At 34.4% G+C, this 27,150-nt stretch overlaps 1 protein-coding gene across 11 annotated transcripts in view; it reads left to right on the top strand.

The window, feature by feature from the left end:
* The window catches only part of LOC137387289 (zinc finger protein 345-like), a 129,594-nt gene that overhangs the window by 30,341 nt on the left and 72,103 nt on the right, over positions 1–27,150 (top strand). For 6 of the 11 annotated variants that reach the window (XM_068073651.1, XM_068073654.1, XM_068073655.1 and 3 more), the window contains 2 exons: positions 23,341–23,397; positions 26,258–26,314. In XM_068073651.1, the coding sequence (XP_067929752.1) occupies positions 23,341–23,397; positions 26,258–26,314 (114 nt within the window). Of the gene's footprint in view, positions 1–16,290; positions 16,396–16,434; positions 16,449–20,419; positions 20,520–21,864; positions 21,922–23,340; positions 23,398–26,257; positions 26,315–27,150 lie in introns of those variants that run through there. The other 5 variants (XM_068073657.1, XM_068073658.1, XM_068073659.1 and 2 more) reach the window with 5 other exon arrangements.

The following is a 27,150-nucleotide window of genomic DNA, read 5'->3' on the forward strand; positions in this document are numbered from 1 at the left end:
GGAAATGGAAATGAAGTAGGGAAATGTTATGGAAATGGAAATAATATGGAAATAAATTATGGAAATGTTATGGAAATGGAAATAATATAGAAATAAATTATGGAAATGTTATGAAAATGGAAATAATATGGAAATGAAGTAGGGAAATGTTATGGAAATGGAATGATATGGAAATAATGTATGGAAATGTTATGGAAATGGAAATAATATGGAAATGAATTATGGAAATTTTATGGAAATGGAAATAATATGGAAATGAATTATAGAAATGTTATGAAAATGAAAATAATATGGAAATGAAGTAGGTAAATGTTATGGAAATGGAAATAATATGGAAATGAATCATGGAAATGTTATGGAAATGGAATTAATATAGAAATAAATTATGGAAATGATATGGAAATGAATTATGGAAATGGAAATTGTGACATACTTGTAATCCCTGATACCTACTTGAATTGCAAAGGCACTGAATAGATAGTGTTAAGTAAGTGAGTTAATGCAATCAGTTACTCATAGATAAGATAGATAGTCATACTGGGGTTGTATTGCATTAGTGTGATGGGAATCTAATCGACTGCCATCAACTATGAGCTGTACTACCCGAGTTGCCCGAGTAATAAAAAAGTCTGGACAGAAAATTTATTTTTATATAACATTTACCATTCTAACTTTTAAATTTCATATCATGAGAAAATATTTTTAAGCAGTTCAAATGAATTAAGAGGAAAAAGAAAACAACTGTAAAGGTTTTCAAGCTTTTTCAAACAACTACAACTTTTAAATTTCATATCATGAAAGAAGTGTTTTGTTGAAAGAAATTAGGAAAAAAAACTGTAAATGTGTTTAAATGTAAAATAATTAGCAAGTAAGGCTAAATATAATCTGTTTAGCTATGATTACAATGAAAAATTATTTAATAAATAAGGTAATAAAAGAGTCTATTTTATTTTTATATAATTATAATTTAGTATAATTAAGTATGTTATAATTTATTTTTATTTAACATATAACAACATTTGCCACTTTAACTTTCAAACTACATATTATGAGAAGTATTTTGTGTAATTGAAATAAATAAAGAGAAGAGAGAAAATAAGAACAACTGTAAATGTTTTCAAGCTTTTTCAAACAACTACAACTTTTAAATTTCATATCATGAAAGAAGTTTTTTGTTGACATGAATTAGGAAGAAAAATGAAACTGCAAATGTGTTTAAATGTAAATGTAAATAATTAGCAAGTGATGGCTAAATATAATTTGTTTAGCTATGATTACAATAAAAAATTATTTAATAAATAAAGTAATAAAAAAATCTTTTTTATTTTTAAATAATTACAATTCAGTATAATTTATTTTTATCTAACATATAGCAACATTTGCCACTCTAACTTTCAAACTTTTTGCTTGCTTACATCAAGCAAAGATGTCCACTAACTAGGGGACATCTTTGCTTTAAGCTAGTCTATGTATTTGATTGATATGTATTGAAATCTAATATTACATGCAAGGGCTGTTTGTGAACTGTGGTGTCAATGAATCACCCCATCACCATACAATGTCAATACTTTCAGTTGATGGCAGTCGATTAGCTTCCCATCACACCAATGTAATACAACCCCAGTATGACTATCTATTATATCTATGAGTAACCAATGATATACAGCCCCCCATGTGTGGGGGCTGTATATCATTGGAGTAACTGATTGCATTAACTCACTTACTTAACACTATCTGTTCAGTGCCTTTGCATTGTATGTAGGTATTGAATTGCTTTAAATAATAAGCATATATTAGAGTAATAAACTATAATCATCATTTCTTTAATATGAGCAATAATTACTATCTTAACTGTGGAAATTCATTATCATTCTCATGGCTGATGTTATTGTTCTGTCAATCACTGCGAGTGACTAGCACAAAAAAGGGGCGTGGCCTAAACGCTCCTTGTTGGCACCGGAAACGCTCGTGTTGTTGATGGCACAGTTATCACTCTAGGGGGGAGATAACTCTATGGCTGCACCCAAGAAATGCCTTGCTGATTTTCTCGAAGATCAAAAAATGTTTTTCTACTTGTAATTGTTTCATCATTTATTTCTTGTCATCTGGTCACATTATTCTATGTTGCAATGCATGTTTTCCCTTTTTAGTTGTATCTCTAGTTGTGGTGCTTCTCAATTGAGGAGATGGAGGCAAGAGATCTGAGACGGGGAGACAAGCTGTACGGGACAGTCAGCCATATAATTTACCAATATAATGTTGTTGGCTGTCAGGAGGTCGCATCAAAATTGGTTGAGGATGACAGCTATGAGCTTGCTGATGGTGTCCCAAATTTCACGGTGCGACAAACTGGTCCTTCGAACAGGTACTATTTGATAAAAATAAATTGAAAATGAAACTATGATGAGCATGCTACAAATTTTATGCATTTTCAGCTGCAAAATGTTGAGTCAGGTAATTGATGATGACATGAATGACACGAGTTTTTTGGAGTTGCCCTTCAGTAAATCTCGCCTCTGGCTCAATCATGATGAGAATCGAATGCACCCTTCACCCTTTTAGCCTTAATTTTCACCCCAGTATACTCAAGCTGCATAATGTTGGTCATGTAATACAGCTGGGTATATTACCACAAGAGGTCTGCTAGAAAGGGACTCTCAGTTTTATCTCTTGTAGGACTACTGTTGAAGAGATAAGGTGGTTATTGAGTTACATGTTCTGAATACCAATATCTCTATGACCAGGTTCCCTTGTCGACGGCTATGTTATAGTAATTAAGTAGCTTAATACAGTGAAACTTGGCTAACTCGACCTTCACGGGACCGAGGGAAAGTGTTCGAGTTATCAGAACATTCAAGTTATGAGAACACTGTCACAAGTGCATTTATTTAACAGTACATATACAAACTACAGTCAAACATGGATAACTCGAACTTCAGGGGACCGAGCAAAAGTGTTCGAATTATCAGAGCATTCAAGTTATCAGAGCACTGTCACAAGTCCATTTATTTACTTATTTATTAGTAGATACATGTACATATACAAACTATAATATAAATCAAAAGCACAAATGGCTTGTTTCAAATTAAATGCTTCTAATGTAAAGTTTAAAACGTTTTCATGAAAAAGTATAGAGATTTTTCTATCACTTGAAATTGGTTTGTTGTTTGAGGTGATGTTATTGCCAGGACGTTTTTCAGATTGACATTGGCAAAACTTGATCGTTGTTTAAATGCTCAAAAGAAAAGACATTTTTTTCTTTTGGGGTTTTACCCACGATCAATTTTGCCGTTTTTTCTTGAAGTTTATGCAGATTGCCTTACTTTACCTGGGATTCGTTAAGAGCAACACTCCGAGGCAGTTCAATTAGAAGTTTTACGAGGTTTTACGGTACATTCTATATCACTCACGCTTTTTTAATAGATACTTATTGAATGTACACACGTATTCTGTGTTTAGGTCAAACGATGAATAGTTTTTTGTAGCTCAGACAACGTATACGTTTAATTACAACATTTTTTAAGACGTTTTAAACATTCAACATTCCGACGTTGATTCAACACGGAATCAACGTCGGAAAACTATTCATCACGGGCTAGCCGAGTCACGCACTCAAGGATTTTCGCCACGCACATACAAAACAACATGCTGTTTTTGTTTTGTATGTGCGTGGCGAAAATTCTTGCGCGCGTGACCCGGCTAGCCCGTGCTATTCATCGTATCGCAGTATAATTCAAATTTCACCAAACTTTTAGAAAAGTCGTTGACAAAAATCTTTTGCCGATGGTGGTAATAACGACGCTTATGAATTACAAAAAGATGAAGTTTACCTCTATGGCTTTGAATAAAGTGATTTTCTAAAGCGAAAACAACCGTTTCGGTAGCCGTTGGGCAAAAAAACAGTTCGAATTAACAGTGTTGAGTTCGAGTTATCTATAGCAATTTATCATTACGTGGGAACGGACCAAAGGAAATGTTCGAATTAACCATGTGTTCGAGCTATCCGTGGACGAGTTATCCATGTTTGACTGTATATATAAATCAAAAGCATTGATTGCTTGTTGCAAGTTAAGGGGCTTCTCATGTAATGTTTTAACAATTTTTATCAGAAAGTATAAATATTTTCCTATTACTTGAGATTTTTTTGTTTTAGGTGGCTGCCAGGACGTTTTCAGATTAAAATAGGCAAAACCTGATCGCGGTTGAAACGCTCAGAAAAAAAAAGATTTTTCTTTTGGGCGTTTTAATAAAAACTAATTTTGCCGATTTTTCTTTAAGTTTATCTGAAAGTTACCCCGCTTCTCTTTGCCTTCGGAAGGCTAACCCCAAGCGGATGTTTGGTAAAATTTGATTTTCCGCAAATCTTTAGAAAAGTCGTTAACGAAAATAGTTTGCCGATAGTGGTAATAGTGACACCTAAGACCTACTAAAAGTTGATGTTTATATCTATGGCTTTGAATAAAGTGATATTCTAAAGCGATAGCAACCGTCTCGGTAAGCCGTTGGGCAAAAAACTGTTTGAGTTAACGAAGTTAAGGTCGAGTTACCTAAAGCAATTTATCATTGCGTGAGAACGGACCAAACAAATCCGTTTGAGTTAACCATGTGTTCGAGCTATCTGAGGGCGAGTTATCCGAGTTTCACTGTAATCAGTAATGTAAATAGTTTTCACTCATCAACACTGAGTGTTGTCATGGTTACTGCTGAAATACAGATTTTATATAAAGCAGTCCATTCCTATCCTGCTTGTTTGTTTAGGCACTCTGATCTTTCTATTCAGCGACTGACATGACATCTCTGTAAGTAACATCGGATGCACAGCCAGGTGATTCTAGTGACAGCCTCCTTTCCACCAGTAAGTTAGAAGGTGTTATCAAACTTTAACAATTACTACCTTCAAGTACTTTGCTATTATGGCATTAAATCTACTGTAAAGTTTCTCCAAAACTATGTTCTATATTACCATTTGCTCTACAGCCCTTTTCTCTACATCTATTATTTCCACAGACATGTTCTTCATATCCATTTCTTTAATGCCCTTGCTTTTTATAGCCATGTTTTCTATAGCCATTTGCTCTAAGGCGATGTTCTCTATATCCATGATTTCTATAGCAATGTCTCTATGATCGTGTTCTCTATAACTATGTTCTCTATAATCATGTTCGGTATGGTCATGTCCTCCATTACTGTGTTCTCTATTGCCACGTGCTCCATAACCATATGCTCTATAATCAATTGATCTATAACCAAGTGCTTTATATCTAATGTAAAGTTCCTCCATTTTCATGTCCTCTATGTCCATGTGCTCTATAACCATGCTCTATAAATATGTTCTATATAGCTGTTCTCTCTATATCCATGTTCTCTGTAGCTGTTTACTTTATAATCAGGGTATAGCCATCTACAGCCATGATCTCCATAACCTTATTCTCCCATAACCATGTTTTCTATAGCCTTGTTATCCGTAACATGTTCTCCATAACCTTGTTCTTCCATAACCATGTCCTCTACAACCATGTTTTCCATAGCTTTATTCTCCCACAACCATGTTTTCTATAGCATTATTCGTAACATGTTCTCCATAACCGTATTCTCCTATAACCATGTTTTCTATAGCCTTGTTATCTGTAATCTCGTACTTTATAAGCATGTTCTTATAGCCACGCTCTCTTTTACCATGTCCTTGATAACCATGTTCTAAATATTCAGTTTCTCTATATCAATGCCTCTATGACCATGTTCTCTTCAACAATGTTCTCCATATCCAAATTTTTTACAGCCAGTTTACCTATAACCATCTTCTTGATAGCCTTGATGTTTTACATGACAACGTTCTCTATATTCATGTTCTGTATACCATTGTCTTTTTGACTATGTTATCTACAACCATGTTCTCTATAGCCAAGTTCTTCATAGCCAGTTTATCTATGAGTTTTTTGCCATCCTCAGTATAATCATGATCTCTATATCCATGTTCTCAAAAACCGTGTTCTCTGTGGCTACGTTTCCATAACCATGTTTCCATAACCATGTTCTCAATAACCATGTTCTGTACAGTCATGATCTTTTTATCTATGTTCTGTTTCTATATCTTATAATCGATATGTTATATATGGATTTACCTTACACTGCTCCCTCACTTCACTAATGATTGATTATTCTCAAACTCCTGACTATCTCATTTTTATATGATTAATTGCCTATCATCAACCTTTTCAAATATTCTGTTTTCTAGGAATAAGCATAATTTTTATTCATTATCGCAGTCTACAATTGTTGTTGTCAGCACTTCCGTAAATGATACTATTTTGCTGTTGCAGATATAAACAGATTTGCTGGATTTCCCTTGTGAATGACTCCTTTGATGATGAGAGCACATTTGGTAAAACTGTAAGTTATTGTGGTTAGTTGGCTCATTATGTCTGTTCTTAGAGTCACTTCATGAGATATGCTCTGTGCTATGTAAAATTGATGCTTAGTATTTCATTCCCCTTTCGATGTTAAACATCTCTGTTGTGTTTCCAATGATATTTAAAGCATCTTTGTTTACACCTGTAGCTGTGAGGTCACTGGTTTGTAAATGTATACTTATCCGTGCGCAAGTCTTGTGTTGGTCTTATGTTGATCAGGCTTTTAGTAGCTCTGGCTTATGATAGAATACTTTATATTTGTGAAAATGTCCTTAGATAGTCACGCTCTTCCATAGCTGCTCCTAGCTGTCGGTATTTGGGTACATAGTGTAAGTCTCCTGATGATGGTTTGGTATCTAATATTCTGGTGATGGAGATGGATAGCTATTAAAATGGTTTTAGGATTCGTCATCTCCTTTTTCCATGTTATGTAGCTCTAGTGGTACTTCCACATCTAAAATGTTCACCATGGCACTCTTTCTCACTTCATATTAGTAATATATGTTTGTAATACCTTCAATAACAGTAAGTATGCCACCAGCCTGAAGATAGCGATGCAAGGATAGCGATGCAAGATAGCGATGTTCATAGCCTGAGGCCACGCTATGTCACCCTACAAACAGAAATTTAAATAGTGACAAGCCGAGTATTTTTTCTCTAAGGGTTTCCACTAGATTCTAGCACTCTTTTCTGTCTATCTAACGTAGACATAAGTTCATTTAGTCATCCATAACTGGCCGTGTTTGACCAACCAAGTACAATGTATGTGTATTCTTGGGAAGATGGTTTCTTTTATTTATAGAAGCTGGCTGCTGAGATTGATGTCTTGGATGGTCAAGTTTATATCTGGGATAGTCAAGGGCTTCAGGTACTGAAGACACTTGCAGCAGCAGGGTTTTGACTTCAGCTGCATTCACTCTGCTGAACTATATTTCATAACCAACTGAAGCCATAAAGTGAAAAGTTGAACATTACAGTGTTTTATATTTTTATAATGTTTATCAATCAGTGGAGTGTAAAACTCTCAATAATACAAATACATGTACCTGCTGGTTATAAGAAACTGAAGTTATATTTACCTATTTACAGGAAGGTGTACACGCAGCACACTGAATGCCTCACGTGCAATTATAAATTATGTGCTAGAAGTTATCTCCTATTTCGTATCTTGAAATATTTTTCAACATAAGATCCTTGTTGGCAGCGGTCAGAGTTAACAGGGAAATTCTAGCTTTTGAGTTTAGGTTCATCATTAATAAATAATTATTAGCCAGTTTTGATAAAGTAGGAAGGCAAATGCTTTATGTTGCTTTCCTCCATGCTTTGTTGCCTGAGGTGGTCCACACTTAGGGACCTTGATCTCAGCATTAGGGAAGTGATGAACTTGAAATTATTGTCATCGTGGAACAAACCACTGATGACACCCAAGAATTTTTCAGAGAACTATCTGTTGGCAATAGTTGATTAAACCATAACTGTCACGAACAACTTTTATTGTATTTACTAGGTAAATCAGACACGCTGATTCCGATTTTGTACTCAAAATAAAGATTAGTCCACACTGAGGGACCTTGACCTCAGCATTAGGGAAGTGATAAACCTAAAATTATTGTCATCATGGAACAAAACATTCATGACAACCAAGAGTTTTAGAGAGAACTATTTGTTGGCAATAGTTGACTAAGTAGATAGCTTTGATGGAGCTATTATAATGTATCTTAGACCTAGAATATGATTGCTTATGATTAAGGTCTGGTACCCTATGCAACCTATCATGCCAGGCAGCTATTGTTTGTAGTACCTCAGGCAGAAAGGTGGAATTTCGTATGTAGAGCCAGTTGGTTGGTTGCTAACACTGGCTTCACAAATTCAAAAACTCCTACGCATTCTTTTGCTTAGCGAGTAGACATAACGTCTAGTTTTCTGTATTCATTTAGTAGATTGTTTGAAATATTTGCTTACCTTCCAACTATGGAAATAAGGGGATTGCTTTCACATTGAGGTAAGTTATTTTCAATGACTAATAACTTGTTCATGATATATCACCGTATGTCGGCATTCTCTCCGGCGTACATCATCAAACCAGTGTTCCTAATCGAATTTGTGCACTAGGCGCCAACAGCATTGACCAAGCAACGTGGATAAGCCAGGAAAGATTGCAGCTGTCAAACATTCCCGATATTTCGTCGAGCATTGACGACCACCTTTACAATGTGAACCATTTTGGTGATAGTAATTCATGGTCGCGAATACCTTGATTTATTTCTGTTTATGATAGGTGCTGTGGTACTAGTTTTCGATTTGAGCGTGTGAAAATAAGGAGAGGTCCTCACAGAAAATTTAACAAAATGGCATCACTATGCCACAGAATATTTACTGATGCAAATGCTGATGGGTTTGTGATAGTGTGGACATTTTATCATCAATGTTTACCGAAACATTGCGGCATCGATGCCAAGATACAGAGATATAGTGTGAAACAGCCTTAAGCAACTACCATTCAAGTAACAAACAACTAACTTCTAGATACTCATATAATTTCTGGCTTGAAGATTTCACTTTATAATAATCACATCATTATTTCAGTTGCATTGGTAGTCCTGTTATCTAGAAGGTTTTAGACAATCTAGATGGTTTTAGACAATCCAGAAGGTTCTAGACAATCTATAAGGTTTCAGACAATCTAGGTTCTAGACAATCTAGAAAGTTCTAGACAATCTTGACGGATCTAGAAGTTGTAGTGGTGGTGGAATGTAGGGTGGTCACTCTTAACTAGTCAAGGTTGTTTGGGTTGAAAAAGGCCACAGGAGAAAAGAAAGGCCTCTCAACTCTCATATGAAACAAACAATGGAGCTCCTTTTTTCTATTTCTAGCTGGAATAGTTTCATTTCTTTTTCTACTACATATTAATATAATCATTACAATAGTCAGAGGAGCCAACACAGTTAGGTTGGGTGTTGTGATACCCGTATTCTAAGCTTAAAGGTTGACTTGCAACAAAATTCACATAACAGTGATTTAGTATCAGAAGATTCACCATGTCTTACTCTGCTGTGTTGTATGTGCAAAATATGTGGAAATGTGTTTACAAGCTCTTAAAACCTCAAAAACGAAATGCCGCCATAGATTGGAATCAGTTTATTTCTCTGACATAGTCATTACATTTGATTATTGTTTTGACACGTGATTTTCTCACGTAAATTGAAAGGCCAATGAAAGGCTCAATATAAGACTTCTCGTAGCACTAGTTTATGACAAACACTTCAGGTTTTACCGAAGACCTTGCATCAAATATAGATGCTCACTACTTTACAGTTTTGTTTCGACTTGGTGTAATCGTCTAGTCGTAATCTGATCATGTGACCCAATACTTCGCAAATCATTTCTGCAGCACTTTTCGATTATCACAGGTGACCAAAAGGCTCGTCATGATTATCAGACAATGATATGTACTCCTTTGAACTATGGTTAAAATATTAAACGAATTTTTACGGTAAATTATGAGAGATCAGTGCTAAAAGTGACAGCATTACAATGACGATAAAATGGACGCATAAAAACAGTAGACATGGTTTTATTGAATGCGTGAAGTATATTTCTGAAAATATTTCGACGAATGATGTTGCGTGAAAGTGTAAACAGCTACCATCTTGTACAACTTCGTCCCATTTGAGCTGTTTTGGAAAGAGATTCTAATCTTCGGTGGTTTTGTGATGGCGGTGATTAACTGTTCGTTTTTGAGCTTTCAAAAGCTTGTAATCATATTTCCACATATTTTGCACCTACAACACAGCAGAGTAAGACATAGTGAATCTTTTGATACCAAATAACTGTAATGTCAATTTTGTTACAAGTCAACCTTTAAACTTGAGTTTAAAGCAGGCCTTCCACTAGAGGTAAAATTGTTTCTCCCCCAGTTTGGTAAAAGATGTAGAATGTAGATAGAGAATGTGAGCTGTAATAGAATGTGAATGGCACCACTTTCTATGGATAGCTGAACCTGGTAAGGAAGGTATAGCCGCATCTTTCACAGAGCAGACAGTGAATGGGGAGAATATATGGGCAATATATGTTAATAAGCAAGTGCCAGAATGTGAGTTTTAAAAAATGTAGGTATATAAATGTAAACTCTATTACGTTCTCTGTATATACTGTAAAACTTCTAATTGAATGCCATGGCACCTCATTGTTCAACCCTTTTTTTATTGTGGCGGTCAAATAAAGGTTGTGTTCAAATAGAGAGTGGCGTTGTAGTTTTCAAATGGCTCGCCAGAATTTTGAGAAGATAAATTTAGCCTTTTTGCAGGAGAGGCGAATGTCGCCTATATTTTGCCCTCTCCTTCGTAGAGCGACATTAACCCTTCTGGATCCAATAAATTCGTCAACTTACTTCCAACTTGCCAAAGATCCCTTAATACCTATATGCATTGAGACGGCGAGAAAGATCTCTACCAGTTGATATTGATTGCTTACAATTATGGGATGATATTATAACTTGTGACCTGCTTTGCAATTAGTTGGAGCCTTCAATTTTAACTTCATTCTAAATTTGAAGATATAATTTTACTTTATATCTATATGTAATGCTAAAGTTTGAGAGCTGGTTTGTAGCTAAGTAAGACTTTGTTGTGACCACCCAAGTAGAGAACAGAAAGCAAAGTGAATGAGTGTCACTTTGACATATGATGAGTCACTGACACCTGATTGGCTAACTAAAGCACAAGTGACAGTAGCAAACAACTGTATCAAAAGTAGGTCAAAAACTGAACACCAGTAAGGCAATCAGAAGGCAACTCCTAAATGCTAAAAAACTAACTGGGAACTAGGTATAAAATTACAAACAAATTTTATAACAACATTTAACAATGTTGCATAAAACTGAATTGCACTCATTGATATTTTTGGTAGAGATTGCAGGAAAAACTAGCGCATTATGTGCAATAGAAGAGGAGTTACAAGCGTCAAACAATTGTAAGATCAGATTACCGCAATGATGCTATCAAATAATATGCTATAAGTCTGCAAATTTATAAATTATATAATGATAATCTACCAAATGTATCTAAATTTGAAGACATATTTTTTATTTTATTTCAATGTTTAATATTGTTGAATAAAAGTTCATTGTACTCATATATATGTTTGCAGCCAAAACTAGCTTTTTATGTGCAATAGAAGAGAAATTACGAGCGTTGGTCTATTGTAAGATCAGATTACCACAACGGTGCTATTAATAAATAATATGCTATAAATCTGCAAATTTATGAGTTATATAACAATAGTGTACTAATTGCTACAAATATATATTCATGAAAAAATGACATAAGCGAACCATACCTATAATACATGCAAAAGCCAAAATCTTTGCTTTCGATGGAACGAACATTTCTTTCTGGCTGCCAATACTTTTATCAATGTTTTCTGACCTCAAATTTTCTTCTGCACTGCTGACCTGCTGACCTGCTGACCTGCTGACCTGCTGACCTAGTCAATAATAGCGTCCCAACAATTTTTTAGTAGAGCAAAACTGTTAAGTGTTGCATTTCGCACAACTGCAGCTCATAAAGTTTTGGCTTGCTAGGCACAACTTTTAGCCTAAAACTAGTTGTTTATATACCATCGTAAACATAATCCATTTGTTATATTTGTTCTTCAAAGTATCAAGAACCCATTGAACAAAGAACTACTATTAGTCTGAGACAGGTATTAATTGTTTCTAAGGCGTTGCTTTCAAAGATTTACAAAAAAAAACAAGCTAAAAGCTCTGGAATGTGATGAAAGAATTGATTGTAATTGATATGCAATTCTAAATGATTCATTATTAATATGATTTTGCGAACACTTTCCTACTAAGCAATTAGTAATATGGGTTCGTAAAGATCAAAGAATGTCAGATTGGCAGTTAAATGGAGATAACGTTCAATTAGGTGTTCAATTAGATGGCGTTCAATTATTCTTCAAGCCATCTCCCATAGCAGCGGTTAAATAGAGGTGGCATTCAATTAGGAGTTTCACGGTAGGTTTACGTATGTATGTTTGTTACAAATTTTTATTTCTAAATTTATTGTTTATATTCTATAAAATATGTCTTATTAGTGTCTCAAATGTTAGTTATTGAGAATTTCACCAGTCACATGAAGAGTTACTAACTTTCATTTAGTTGAGTTGGTAAAAATAATTTTTAACATCATTCAGTATGCAGGGTTAAATTTATTGACCGCAGATTGCATATATTGATTCAGTTTTATTTGATTTAAATTTATTTTAGTTTAACAGTGATTATGGTGTTAAGCTTTTTACGGTACATCATATAAAAAGATTTTTTCATACATAGTTCGGTTAAGAATAAAGTACTATAACAGCTATGTAACTAGAGCTGGGGCAACTAACATGCATAGAATTTTAAATAGTCTTTTGAAGAAATGCCTCATAAATTGAAAAAAGGTAAAATTTGTCAAAAGCTTTGCAAAGAGTAGGAAAAAAAATCTAAAACAACAGTTACTGATGTCATAATTCTTATTATAATATTACTAAGGACAAGCTGAAAGAGATGCAGTGTACAGAGCACTAAAACGGCAAACTATATTCTTGCAAGTTAGTAACCATCTGGGTTGTAACCATCAAGCGGTGCTACCAAGTTCATTAGTGTCTGATGGCTATCATGCTGTTCTTCAGTTGCATGCGATTGCATGCCGATGAGGTATCATAAAATCATGAAGATATAGACCAATAGGCCGATCTAAAGATCTTTTTTAAGTGTTAGATAGATAAGATGTTATATTATGACACTAGCTGTGCTACCCGGCGTTACTCGGGTATTAAAAAGGTCTTTGGACAAAAAATTTATTTGTATTTAATATATAACAACATTTGCCATTCTAGTTTTCAAACTACATATAACGTGAAAAGTGTTTTATGCAGTTTAAATAAATTTAAAAAAAAATAAAAACAACTGTAAAGGTTTCAAACTTTGTCAAACAACCTTTGAACTTCATATCATAAGGAAAATTTTTCGTACAGGCCAAATAAGTTAAAAACATTAAAACGACTATAAAAAGGTTTAGATGTGAATGTAAAATAATTAGCAAGTAATGGTTGAATAATAGCTGAATAAAGTCGGATTTGCTACGATTACAATAAAAGATGATTTGGTAATGATACAATATACAAAATAAAAATCTTGAATATGTAGAATTAATAATAACAATTCTTGCATAGAAGTGTGTGTGTATAAAAAAAGTTACTGTTCCACCAGAAGCTATCCATCAAAACTTTGAATACAACGACACTGGTACATCTCGATCAGACCCGCCAACCCAAGAGTGGGGCAATGCGTGAGATTTGATTTTGGGGCAATTGATGTATCAATGACAGTATATATAAAATCGTAGAACTTGGGGCAAAAATCTCACGCATTTCTTACGCATTTTCATTTTTTCTTTGGGGTGATTGCGTGAGAGTTGGCAGGTATGTTCTCGATACCGGTACAAATGTAAAAATGACATATCGTACTGTCTTTGTCTGACCGAATGGAAAGATAATGTCAAGGCTTTTCCCACAGAGACGATATAATTGTTCGCATGAGAAGAATTGGCATTGACCCCAGATATATGTAGTAATTGAACGTTACGAAAAATATTCCTTAAAGGTTGACTTGCAATTTTATTGCAAGTCAACCTTTAACAGGGGCATGGTATTGCGTGGGCGCATTAGTAAAATAATCAGCATGCTATAGGAGAAAAGACACACATACAGACACGCCAACTTTGAGAAATATATTTGTATAGAAAATACGATTTGAGAAAGTTTGAAAAACTGTAAAAAGTTTACTGAATTTTGTACAAGATTTTCATAATAAAAAATCTTACTTTTTTGTCTCATGTTCACACATTCGCTAATCGTGATATTCCAATTTACAAGTCTGTGTTTTGTCATCAAAAGTTACTGCATCAAGTTACACCCTAGAGTGTGTTTGTCTCAGACTGTTTTTTGTTTATTTAAAATCAATATCACTCATGCTCTGATAGTCTGGTGTGCCTTGAGAGATCATCAGCTGTAAAACTCTATGTAAAATTACTGACCTTATTAACGACCTTACTGGCCTAAAAAGGTGAAACAAATCAATTTAATTTGACCTTGAAGGTTGGTATTTCCCTCAACTTACGTGAACTTACCGTAATAAAGAACCCTAAACCGGGTGAAAGATGTGAGAGAAATGGAAGAGTAGTTAATACAAACCAATAATACTACAGTTACTTTGCAATCATTGAAACCCATGTTTAGTATTTTCTATTTGAAGGGTGAAAAGGGTGAGTTGAGACTAATTTAGACCAGATTAGGCAATCCACATGGAGTTTATCCCTAATTTCCCTATAACATGAACATTCTCAAAATAGATCAATTATGTAGCAAAGAAGTTTAAAATAGTTGCGAATAACATACAAGTCAGTTTAAAACACATTAAATCACTAAACGAAAGTTGTATATTAGTAAAAGTTTGGAAGCCAGAGACTAAGTTCAAGATCATAATGCTGGGTAATCCTATTTTAACAGTACAGAATGATTGCCAAGAGACAAAGACCAGTTTGTTTTAGAACTCTAGGTCAGCACTGATTGGTTTTTTACCAGTTGATTCTAGCAAAAGAACTAAACAAAACTATTTACAAAACAAACAGCTATTATTCTTAATTGAGTAATTATTGAATGATTATGATTTTGAATAAGTATTAAATGATTATTTTTATTTAACAAAAACAATTCACCGGTAATGTACATTAAACTAGGCAGGCTTGATTTTCTATAATCATTTAAAGTTACAAAAATGATCATTTATACACAGAGTGAATATTAGCAACATGATAAAGTCATAACACCTTTGATGGGAGTTGTCCTTTTTTTTAAATATATCTCTGCAGGTACAAGATGCTGAACCATGGTTTCACTTTTCCAAGTTGTAAATGTTTACAGTTACAGGGTCAGACTTTTACAAGCAAAAGCTGGTCGTCAGGCCTTTCATTTTAGCTTTTTCATTGTTATTCAACTCATTTATTGCAAAGATGAAGCTCCCTGTTCTTGGCGTGGCTTTACTTTTATAAAGTTTCTTTTATAATTTCACCAAAAACATTTATACTGTGCCTAATTAAAATACCATGATTAGCATGATACATAAACCTGAGGTGTTCTACTAGAAAGACGTGGCAAGTATGAAATAAGCTAATCTCTCATGTCTAACCACATGTAGTTAGAACTTGCGTAGTAAGAAACCTCATATAAAGGGAGTTGTTTGCTTTGTTTAACTTTGAGTCGTCCTCTCTGTTAAAATTAGAAAATAAGCTCCACATCACATTGGTAACGATCCATACAATCAAACACGCGACGTTGTATTAACTTGGATGCATACCTGCCAACTCTCACGCACTGGCCGTGAGACTCATGCAATCACCCCAGAGAAAAAATGAAATGCGTGAGATTTTTGCCCAAATTTCCACAATTTTACATACTGTATACTATCATTGATACATCAATTGCCCCAAAACCAAATCTCAAGCATTGCCCCACTCTTGGGTTGGCAGGTCTGTATAATGCTGTATAAACCGCCGCAAATTTTTATGACAAAACAGTTGAAATAATGTAGTTGCAATTTTTTATTCTTTGAGGCTACAATAACTACTATCATTATAGGTCTAACATAGAGAACTTATGTCTTACAATGCATCGGTAAAATTGTAAGTTCAGCCCAGGGACAACAGTCACAGTTTGTCCGTGATGCGATAGCATTTTGTACCGGTATTTCGGCATATTACTGTTTTGTGTAGCGAGTCGTGTTTACTACGTACTAATGTGATAGCGGGCATGCGCGCGGCCTTCGTTGGATTGGTTACTTCCGAATTGCGCAAATTATTACCAAAGAGTGTAATTGAACTCTACCCTGAGTGTGGGCCATTGAACGCACAACCTCACTTTTCGTATCATAATTAAACAGTTCGTAAGTTAAAGGGCTATTTTATAAAATTGCTGCAAAATCTCCAGATGTAAAAAGTGAGCGATCACAATAATGCCATCAACAAGACACTAAGTACTTCAGTTAGCTCAGCAGATAATTAATTATATACTTATAACGATTCAGATATGCATTTGTGATTGTGATTGAGCAGAACTAGTGTTCCTTTATGAGTATGGCAATCAAGAGTGAATTACTTCACGTTAGAGCAGTTTTCATAATGGTGTTCGTGGAAGGATTTTGTTAATTGCTGTTACGCCTCCCTCTAGATCAGGGGTGTCCAAACTTTTTGCAAAGGGGAATGTATTTGGTGTGTTAAAAATTTAGGGGGGCAGCCTTGGGGAACGTTTTTTTTTTACATATAACAGCAAGTAATTTAAATAAATTTCACCGAGCCAATCTGTTTTGTATTTTCTTTTCTATTTTAATTTCAGCCATCTTAAGCGTGTGTTTTGGCTCATTGGAAACATGCATATCGAAGTTGCATTGATATTATAATTGAAATTTAATATTCACTTAACTTCACATTTTTAACACCAACTTTTTTGTAACAGTTGAACAGAAGTAATTGTACTCTTGGGTACAAACTACGTTTAAAACAAAAAAATATCTCACAATGGCAGATTAATATTTATAGCATTTTTAAACACAATTTAAACACAGAAAAATGAACAATTAATAGTCATATCAACAAGTGCAGGGCTCATTTACAATATGACAGTAACTATAAATCTTGATTAGATTTTTAAATGTTTATTTTTCTGGAGTGAGAACTTAAAAAAACATTTATATTTAGGTTAATGAAAAATGACTTGTCTGCATTAACGTAATGGGTGAACCTAAAATCTGGAGTGCTGGACTAAGGCCAGATTGGCTCAATGGCAGTAGTATTGATGCGCAGTTTTGATGCGCGAAAAGTTTTCAAACTTTTATTAAATATAAATAGATGGGCTCATAATACAATAATATTTAGTAAAACACTAGTAAAAAAAGTCGGGCAACTCACAGCAAATGTCATCAAACAGAAAAAAACAGTACTTCACCATTATTCGAGCTAAAACTATAATAGTTCGTACGATTAACAGTTGCAAACTGTAATCGTACTTTTGTGTTGCAACTATAATCGTGTAAACATTCACAGTAGCAACATATTTATTGAGCACATGTTAATCATCATTTCATGACTCAAAATATGTTGAAAAATTATAGATAGTATCCTAAAATTCTTTATTTGCATCACAATCATTTTGGTTATTACCTACCAACAAATGAATCGTATCAATTTTTTTCACGATATCATTGTAATAAAGTTTATTAATAAAGCGAAGGAAGTAGGTAAAGATATTTAAAAACTGTTACAAATAGAAGTGAAATATCTGATCAAACCTGTGCAAGAATTAATTTGATGGGTTTACGCTATTACTTAAAAACAGCTTTTGTAAACAAAGCCATGTGATTGCGGATATCTGGCCGTTAGGGATTTTTACACACCATAAGCAATGCCGCAAAAACGGGGATGCAAAGCCTAATGAAAGGCCAAAGGTTAATTCTACAGGCGGGCCATACGTTATTGATTGATGAAGGAGGTTGCAGGCCAGATGAAAATTGATCACGGGCCGCTTTTGGCCTTCAGGCCGAACTTTGGACATGTCTGCTCTAGATGAATTCACAAATACCTTTGTCAGCTATAAAAATGTTAGTGGTTGCTGTGGCGACCAAAATTGGTGATGGCAGCAAGCTCTATTTATTGTGAAACAGAAACCTAAAAGTGGTTCTGGAGCCAAACTAAAAGAATTGATGAAGTTATATTTTAATAATTTTTAGATTCTTATCGGCTAAAAAAATTTTTTGCATCTTAGAAAGAAATAAATTATGCATAAGTCGACACTAGGGAATAACACAGAGCTGATTATAAGACTAACAAAGATTCATTTGGTGTTAGCACGTTAGGACTAAGTATAAAGTAGTGGATTAAAAGGAAACTCTAGAAACACCTGATATTTCCATTCTATTTCGAGTATGTTGTCAGTATGAGAGTATTCATGGACTTTACGTGCTGATGACCAGTATTAAAATGCCCTAGACCTAAACTTACAAAAATTAAGCATTGTAGACCGATGGAAAGAACTAAACCTATGTTTCTGTTTAATTCTCCACTTGGATACTCATCAACTTGAGATCTCATACTCACATAGTCGACAGTTTAATATGAAAAAAAATTCTAATGTCTGTATAACAATAACAAAGCAAGAAATAAAAGCTGTTAAACCTAAGCTAGTGATGTTCACATCATGTTCCTATTACGATTACTTATTTGCTTGCCCAACTGAGAAGTACTCTGTAAGAGGATACCGACAACATCGCATCTGCATATATACAAATGACTCACATGGAAAATGATGTTCTAGTGTAATAGGTTATATAAACTTATGTACAGTAGGAGGTGGACATGATGATCAAAGGTTATCATGATTGTTCCTGGTACTAACTTTAATGTACCTCTGTTCACAGGATTTAGCAAATGAGCCACATTTGAATAAGATTTTATGTTTGGCCTACATTAGTTTCACAGCGGCCCAATCTTTTTGCGCTGGTCATGTTTCTTGTTTACTACCTATTAGGTCCGAATCTTTTTTTTGTTCTATTCATACTTATAAACCTAAAGTTTTTAAACAATCTAATTAGCTGTAGAGCCATTGCGAGGCTTGCATCGCTCTACAACTGTAGTAATATTGTGCACATTGTTTATCGCTATTGTGACACAATTATTACTCTCTTATCGTGTTTAATTCTGTCATTTAGTTCATAGTACTTTACTTGCCAATGACTAGAGTTAATATGCCCTAGACACAAATTCAAAATAGAAAAAGTCAACATAACATTTTTGCCACTGTACATTAATATAGCAAAAAAGGGAAGGTCAGTATAAGCCAGAACAACCGGTAACTGTAATGCTAAAAGTATACAACACTGAGGCTGCCAAGATATATCAAAACATGGAACTTTGATTTTGTCACTATGTTTGATAGTGTATTTAATTTAGTTAGGTAGAAGTTTCGACAGGTTGAGTCCAACCAATCACCATCGATGATCTTCAAATCAATATACAGTGAAACTCGGATAACTCGCCCTCGGATAGCTCGAACACATGGTTAACTCAAACGGATTTGTTTGGTCTGTTCCCACGCAATGATAAATTGATTTAGATAGCTCAACCTTAACTTCGTTTACTCAAACAGTTTTTTGCCCAACGGTTACCGAGACGGTTGTTATTGCTTTAGAATATCACTTTATTCCAAGCCATAGAGATAAACATCAACTTTTAGTAATTATTAGGCGTCATTATTACCGTTATCAGCAAAATGTTTTCGTTAATGACTCTTCTAATGTTTGCAAAAAATCAAATTCTACTAAACATCCGCTTGGGGATAGCCTTCTGAAATCAAGGAGAAGCAGGGTAACCTTCAGATATACTTAAAGAAAAATCGGCAAATTTGGTTTTTGTTAAAACGCTCAAAAAACAAATATGTCTTTTTTTACGGAGCATTTCAACCGCAATTAAGTTTTGCCTCTTTTAATCTGACAACGTCCTGGCGGTCACATCATCTAAACCAAACAAATCTCAAGTAAGAGGAAAATATTTATACTTTCTGATAAAAATTGTTAAAACATTACATTGGAGGCTTAACTTGCAACGAGCAATAAATGCTTTTGATTTATATATAGTTTGTATATGTACTGATAAATAGATGCACTTGTGACAGTGTTCTCATAACTTGAACGCTCTGATAACCCGAACACTTTCTTTCGGTCCAGTGAAAGTCGAGTTTGCCGAGTTTCAATGTATTTATTAGGGTTATCTTTTTGTAATAACCCGTTTCTAATTTAATGTTTCTTATCGTCTGCCCAATGTTGAGCTAAATTGTCATCTCTTTACTTGCAAGTAGATTTCATTCATAAAAACCCAGTCATCCATGATCATGTAGTTTTATGTTCTTTGCTTATTTAGATAAATCAACCCACATATTTAACGTCGGTCATGGAAGCTTTGCTAGTAAAATCGAACCCAACAACAGATGGTCAGAGTGACAGTCTCTATAATTCATCCGGTTAGTTAGAGAGTTCTATCACACTATGTTCATGATAAAGATTATCGTCCTTAAAGATTTTAGCATTATGTATTCATGTCTTCATACCCATTTATTTCTCAATCATGCCATCTATAGCCATGTTATATGTACCCATTTCATATTTATCGATGTTCTAGAGGCTATCGATGAAATAACGATAGCCTGTCTGCTATCGTTATTTCCTTTATAGTCATTTCTACTGTAGCTATGTTCCCTGTAGACATGTCATACATCACATGTCTGCAATAACCTTGCCTTCTTAAACCAGAATGTATTGTAACTACATACTACTCTATTGTGTTGCTTTAAAGGTTGACTTGCAACAAAATATACATTACAGTTTTTTGGTATCAAAAGCTTTACCATGTCTTACTCTGCTGTGTTGTGGGTGCAAAATATGTGGAAATGGAATTAAAAAGCTCAAAAATGAACAGTTAGTCGCAACCATCATAAAAATGCCATAGGTTGGAATCCCTTTATTTCGATGACATAGTCAACTCGACGTAGTTATTGTCTTGACATGCGATGTTATCGTGTGAATTTAAAGTCCAATAAAAGGTTTAATATAAAACGTCTCGGAGCACTAGTTGATGACAAACACTTCGGGCTCTACCAAAAAGCCCTTATCAAATATAGATGCGCGCTAGTTTACAGTTTCGTTTCAGCTTGGTTTAATCATCTAGTCGTAATCTGATCATGTGACCCATACTTCCTGCCAAATGGTGTGAACAATTTCTGCAGCATTTTTCGACTATCACAGGTGACCAACAGGCTCCTCATGCTTATCAGAGGATGATATGCACTCTTTCGAGCTAACGTTGAAAAATTAAGCTAATTTTTAGACTAGGTTTTGAGATATCAGTGCTCAAAGTGACGGCATTACAATGATGATGAAATAGACACGTAAGGACAATAGACAAGGTTTTATTGAATGCGTGAAGTATATTTGTGAAAATATTTCGATGAATGAGGTTGCATGAATCTGTAAACAGAAGCCCATCGGGTTCAACTACGTCCCATTTGAGCCGTTTTGGAGAGGGATTGTAACCTACAACGTTTTTGTGGTGGCTGCGATTAGCTATTTGTTTTTGAGCTTTTAAGAGCGTGTAATCACATTACCACATATTTTGCACCTACAACATAGCAGAGTAAGACATGATAAACCTTTTGATACTAAATATGTGTGTTTATACAAAATATGTGAATTTTGTTGCAAGTTAACCTTTAACCAGCCAGCTTAAAGTACTGTTTAGGCTTATCCTTTTGTGTAGCTTCACTAAATCAATTTTTGTAAGTAGTAAATTATAAATACATTATATTGTAGATATTGAGGTTAAAAGGGAACTTGAAGGTTCATCAGTCAACACAGATAGCGATAAAGGTAATTAAGGTGGAAGAGTTTTCCCATTATAACCATGACAACTTATGTATATCATTATACTGTGAAACCTCTAATTAAACGCCGCCTCTATTTTAACGCCTCTGACCGCCACTATAGGTAAAGGGTTAAAATGTTGAGTGCCACCCTTTAATTGAGCGCCACCTACATTTGACTGCCACTTGGACATTCTGTTATCTTTGTGAACCTATAATAGCAAGGGATAAGTAGCAAGGTGTCCACAAAAGCGTGCTAATAATGACTCGGTTACATCAATAACAATTGATTCTTTCGTTGTCCGGCTCCAAAGCTTTTCGTTTTATCCGTTAAAACTTTGAAAGACCATAGAAATAATTAATAATTTTATCAGGCTAATAGTAGTTCCTTGTTTCTACTTCGATGTATGTAAAAACGGTTAACATTCACGATGGTATAGGAATGACTAGTTTTCGGCTAAAAGTTGTGCCTAACATACATGCGGCTAAAATCTTATCATTTTTTGTGTGAAATGTAATGCGTAACAGTTTTGATCTGCAAAAAGTTGTTAGTACTCTAATATCAATAATTGGCCTTGCGAAAGAAGAGTTGAGGTCACAAAACACTGGAAGGCGTTGGACAACCAGAAGATGTTCGTTCCATCGAACGCAACTATTATAACGCGGCTGGCTGTACAAATGATGCAAATATTTTTGTTAAAAAGTTCTTGTTTTTGCATGTATTATAGGTATGGTTCGTTTATGTCACTTGTTCATAACTATATATTTGTAGCATTTGATCGATTATAATTATATAGCTTATAAATTTGCAGATTTATAGCACATTATTTGATAGCATCATTACGGTAATCTGGCCTTACAATTGATCGACACTCGTAACTCCTCTTCTATTGCGCAAAAACAATGGATCGATAGTTTTGCTGCAAGCTGTAGCAAACATATCAATGAGTGCCATGAGCTTTTATGCAACATTGTTAAATATAGATATAAAATATGTTTTGAAATTTAAAACGAAAGAAAATAGAAAGCTCGAACATATTTGCAAAGTAGGACAGGCTATAATATCATCGTAGATTAATTGCAAGCATTACATACCATCACCATTACATAGCAACTGGTAGATATATTTCTCGGTTTTCAATGCATGATTAATAATAAATTAAAATGATTATTAAAAGATCTTCGACAAGCTGGAGCTAAGTTAGCAGATGTATTACATCCAGACCAGACAACGCCAGCTTCTACTTGATCGTCACTACAAAAAAAGAGTTGAAAAATAGAATGCCGTGGCGCTCAATTAGAGGTTTTACGGTATATAACTTGATATATGCATTGATATGTATATTTGATATATAGAATAAGCAATAGAATAAGAATTTACTTTCTTGTAAGGTTCTCTCTAGATGAACTCTCATTTTTATTGTAGTATTAGCAGAAGTGAGAACAGAATCTGATGATGGTGCTGATAATCTCTACCCAACTGGTTAGTTAAAGGTTGACTTGCAACAAAATCCACATTACAGCTATGTGGTATCAAAAGGTTCACCGTGTCTTACTCTGCTGTGTTGTAGGTGCAAAATATGTGGAATTGTGATTACAAACTCTTAAAAGCTCAAAATCAAACAGTTAATTGCCTACATCACGAAAACGCCGTAGGTTGGAATCAATTTATTTCTCTGATGTACTCAAGCATTTTGGTTATTGTTTTGACACGTGATGTTATCACGTGAACTGAAAGGCCAATAGAATGTTCAATATAAAACTTTTCATGGCACTAATTTATGACAAACACTTCTGGTTTTACCGAAAAGCCTGTATCAAATATAGATGCTCGCTACTTTACAGTTTTGTTTCAGCTTGGTCTAATTGTCTAGTCATCGTAATTTGATCATGTGACCCATACTTCCTGCCAAACAGCGCGAATAATTTCTGCAGGCTTTTTCGACTATCACAGGTGACCAACAGGCTCATCATGTTTATCAGAAGATGATGTGCACTCCTTCGAGCTAAGGTTAAAAAATTAAACTAATTTTTAGGCTAGGTGTTGAGATATCAGTGCTCAAAGTGACAGCATTACAATGATGATGAAATAGACGCACAAGGACAATAGGTTTTATTGAATGCGTGAAGTATAATTGTGAAAATGTTTCGACGAATGAGGTTGCATGAAAGTGTAAACAGAAGCCATCATGTTCAACTTACGTACTTACGTACTAACTTGTACAACTACGTCCCATTTGAGCCGTTTTGGAAAGGGATTCTAATCTACAGCCTTTTTGTGATGGCCGCGATTAACTGTTCGTTTTGAGCTTTTAAGAGTTTGCAATACCATTTCCACATATTTTGCACCTACAAAACAGCAGAGTAAGACAGTGGATCTTTTGATACCAAATAACTGTAATGTGATTTTGTTGCGAATCAGCCATTAAGTTGTGTTACTCCGCCAATTACATTCACTTTAACTTTATGTTCATATCAAGAGTTTAAAAACTTTTCATAGTACGTTCTGCACCTAGTCCATTGTAATGGTACATTTTCTTGCAGCATAACCACAAAATGCGCTAAAGTTATTTCAGGTAACCACAGTTACTAAGCTTAACATATTGTCTTGTTACTATTTTTAACGATGATGATTTTTATGAATTTTCCCGGGTGTTTGCATTAGATAATTACTATGGGTTTGTATACCACTCAATACGATAGTTCCACTTTATGATGCCAACACTGAAACGTACTAAAATCATATAATCGTATACCAATTAATTTTTCATTGTAATCATAGCAAAACAGACTATATTTAGTCATTATTTGCTAATTATTAGCTAAATTAGAGGTTGGCGTTGTATTTTTCAAATGACTCGTCAGAATTTTGTGAAGATAAATTTAGCCCTATTACCGACGAAGCGAATGTTGTCTATATTTTTGCTCTCTTTTTCTGGTGGGGCGATATATATTTTGGATGCAATAAATCTGCTAATTTACCTCCCACTTTCCAAGATCTCTTAATATTAATAAATGTGCATTAAAAATCCGAGAAATATCTCTACCAGCTGACATCTATTGCTTGGAATTGGCCGGAGATAATACTATAGCCTGTGTCATTTTTTTGCAACTTGTTGGAGCTTTCTATTTTATATACTTGATATTTGAAGACATTTTTATTTACATTTACCAATGTTGCATGGAAGCTCATCGCCCTTATTGATATGTTTGCTACAGCTTGCAGCCAAAACTAACTTTTATGAGCAATAGAACAGGAATTACAAGCGTCGATCAATTGTAAGATTAGATTATCGTGATGATGCTGTCAAATAATATGCTATAAATCTACAAATTTATAAATTATATCATGATAATTTATCAAATGATGCATGTTCATGAACAAGGGACATAAACGAACCATACTTATATTACATGCAGAAACAAAAATTAATATTTAAAATAACATTATTTCTATCGTTTGCTAGGATAGCTGCGTTTGATTGTTGCTATCGATGGAATGGACATCTTCTGGTTGTCCGATACCATCCACGATGTCTTCTGACCTCAACTTTTCTCCTGCACTGTTGAACTAGTCGATATTAGGGTTCAAACAATTTTTTGGCAGACAGAGCAAAACTTTTTAGCATATTTCTGCATTTAGCAGAAATTCAGCTTGTAAAAGTTTTGCTTGCTCAACTCAACCTTTGGCCTAAAGCTAGTAATTCATACACTATCATAAATGTAAACAGTTTTTATATACAGGTACTTGGGAATATCAAGATCGCGATAAACGAGGAATTACTAATAGCCTGAGACAGTTATTAATTATGTCTTTGGCGGTGCATTCATAGTGTTAACGAAAAACAAAATGAAAAACTAGGGAGTTGGTCAACAAGAGAATTAATTGTTATTGATGTCAATGATTCATTATTAATACGATTTTGTGGACACTTTTTTATTGATCGCTCGATATTATGAGATTATAAAGGTCTAAGATTGTCAAGGTGGCTTTCAAATAGAGGGGTGGTGCTTTATTTTTCAACCTTTCTCTCATAGGGGTGTTCAAATAGAGGTGGCATTCAATTACAGGTTTTACGGCCTATTTCAGCGGAATGTTTGGTGTTGCACGGGTATTAAAAACAGCTTATAAACAGTGGCAGATAATTTAGTGCCTGCCATTGGCCTGGCATTTTGCCAATGGCTAATTTGAGCCAGCATATCTATATATATTAATATATATATCGATATATTATATATATGTAATATATATATTATATATCGATATAAGATATATATTCTGATATATATGGAATAAGCTTTTTGCATAATACCCTCTAAATGAAGTTTTATCTTTATTGTAGTAATTGCAGAAGTCAGAACAGAATCTGATGATGGTGCTGACAATCGCTACCCAATTGGTTAGTTAATGATTAGCACATATTGATATGTACCGTACAACCTTTATTTGAATGCTGTGGCGCTCTATTTTTCAACCCTTCTCTTAGAGTGACGCTTCATTAGAGGTGACGTTTAAATAAACGGTGGCATTGTATTTTTCAAACATTCGTTGAGAAGATAGATTCAACCCTTTCACAGGCGAAATAAGTGTTGCCTATATTTGCGCTCTTCTTCAGGCTGTACAACATTAACCCATTTACATGGAAAGAATATACTAACATACTTCCACCTTGTCGTAGATCTTTAAATAAATATGCAGGAGAAGCTGATACATGTCTCTACAAGGTGATATCTGTTGCTTGCAATTAACCTACGGTGATCTTACGATCTTTCAAGTTTTTATTTGTAAATTTGAAGGCATATTTTCGTTTTATAATTATGCTAGCGGAATTCCCGACATTTAAAATCAGCTTATAAACAACGACATGTATTGTACTTGCCTGCCACTTGCCATTAACCTGGCACATTGCCAATGGATAATTTGAGTAAGATTACTAATAAGAGCAACGGCTTCATATGACATTACGCCATGACTTTGTGCCATGATCGAAAGCGTAGCATATTTGCTCCCATATTGCGACATATATTGCCTAGTGAATCTATCAAGCTCATGTGGACAAAAATGGTGGGGTGTTGGACTGGTGAAGGGGAGGGTCCAATATCAAGTCTTCTGTGATACTGATTCGATAAGAAATTTTTTTTTTACTTTAACAGCTTTTACTGGACAAACACAGCCACAAACTTTGAGAAATATATATACAGACTAGCTGTACTATCCGGCGTTGCTCGGGTAATA

Source organism: Watersipora subatra, chromosome 2 (assembly GCF_963576615.1).
Source record: "Watersipora subatra chromosome 2, tzWatSuba1.1, whole genome shotgun sequence".
Classification (NCBI taxonomy): Eukaryota; Metazoa; Bryozoa; class Gymnolaemata; order Cheilostomatida; family Watersiporidae; genus Watersipora; species Watersipora subatra.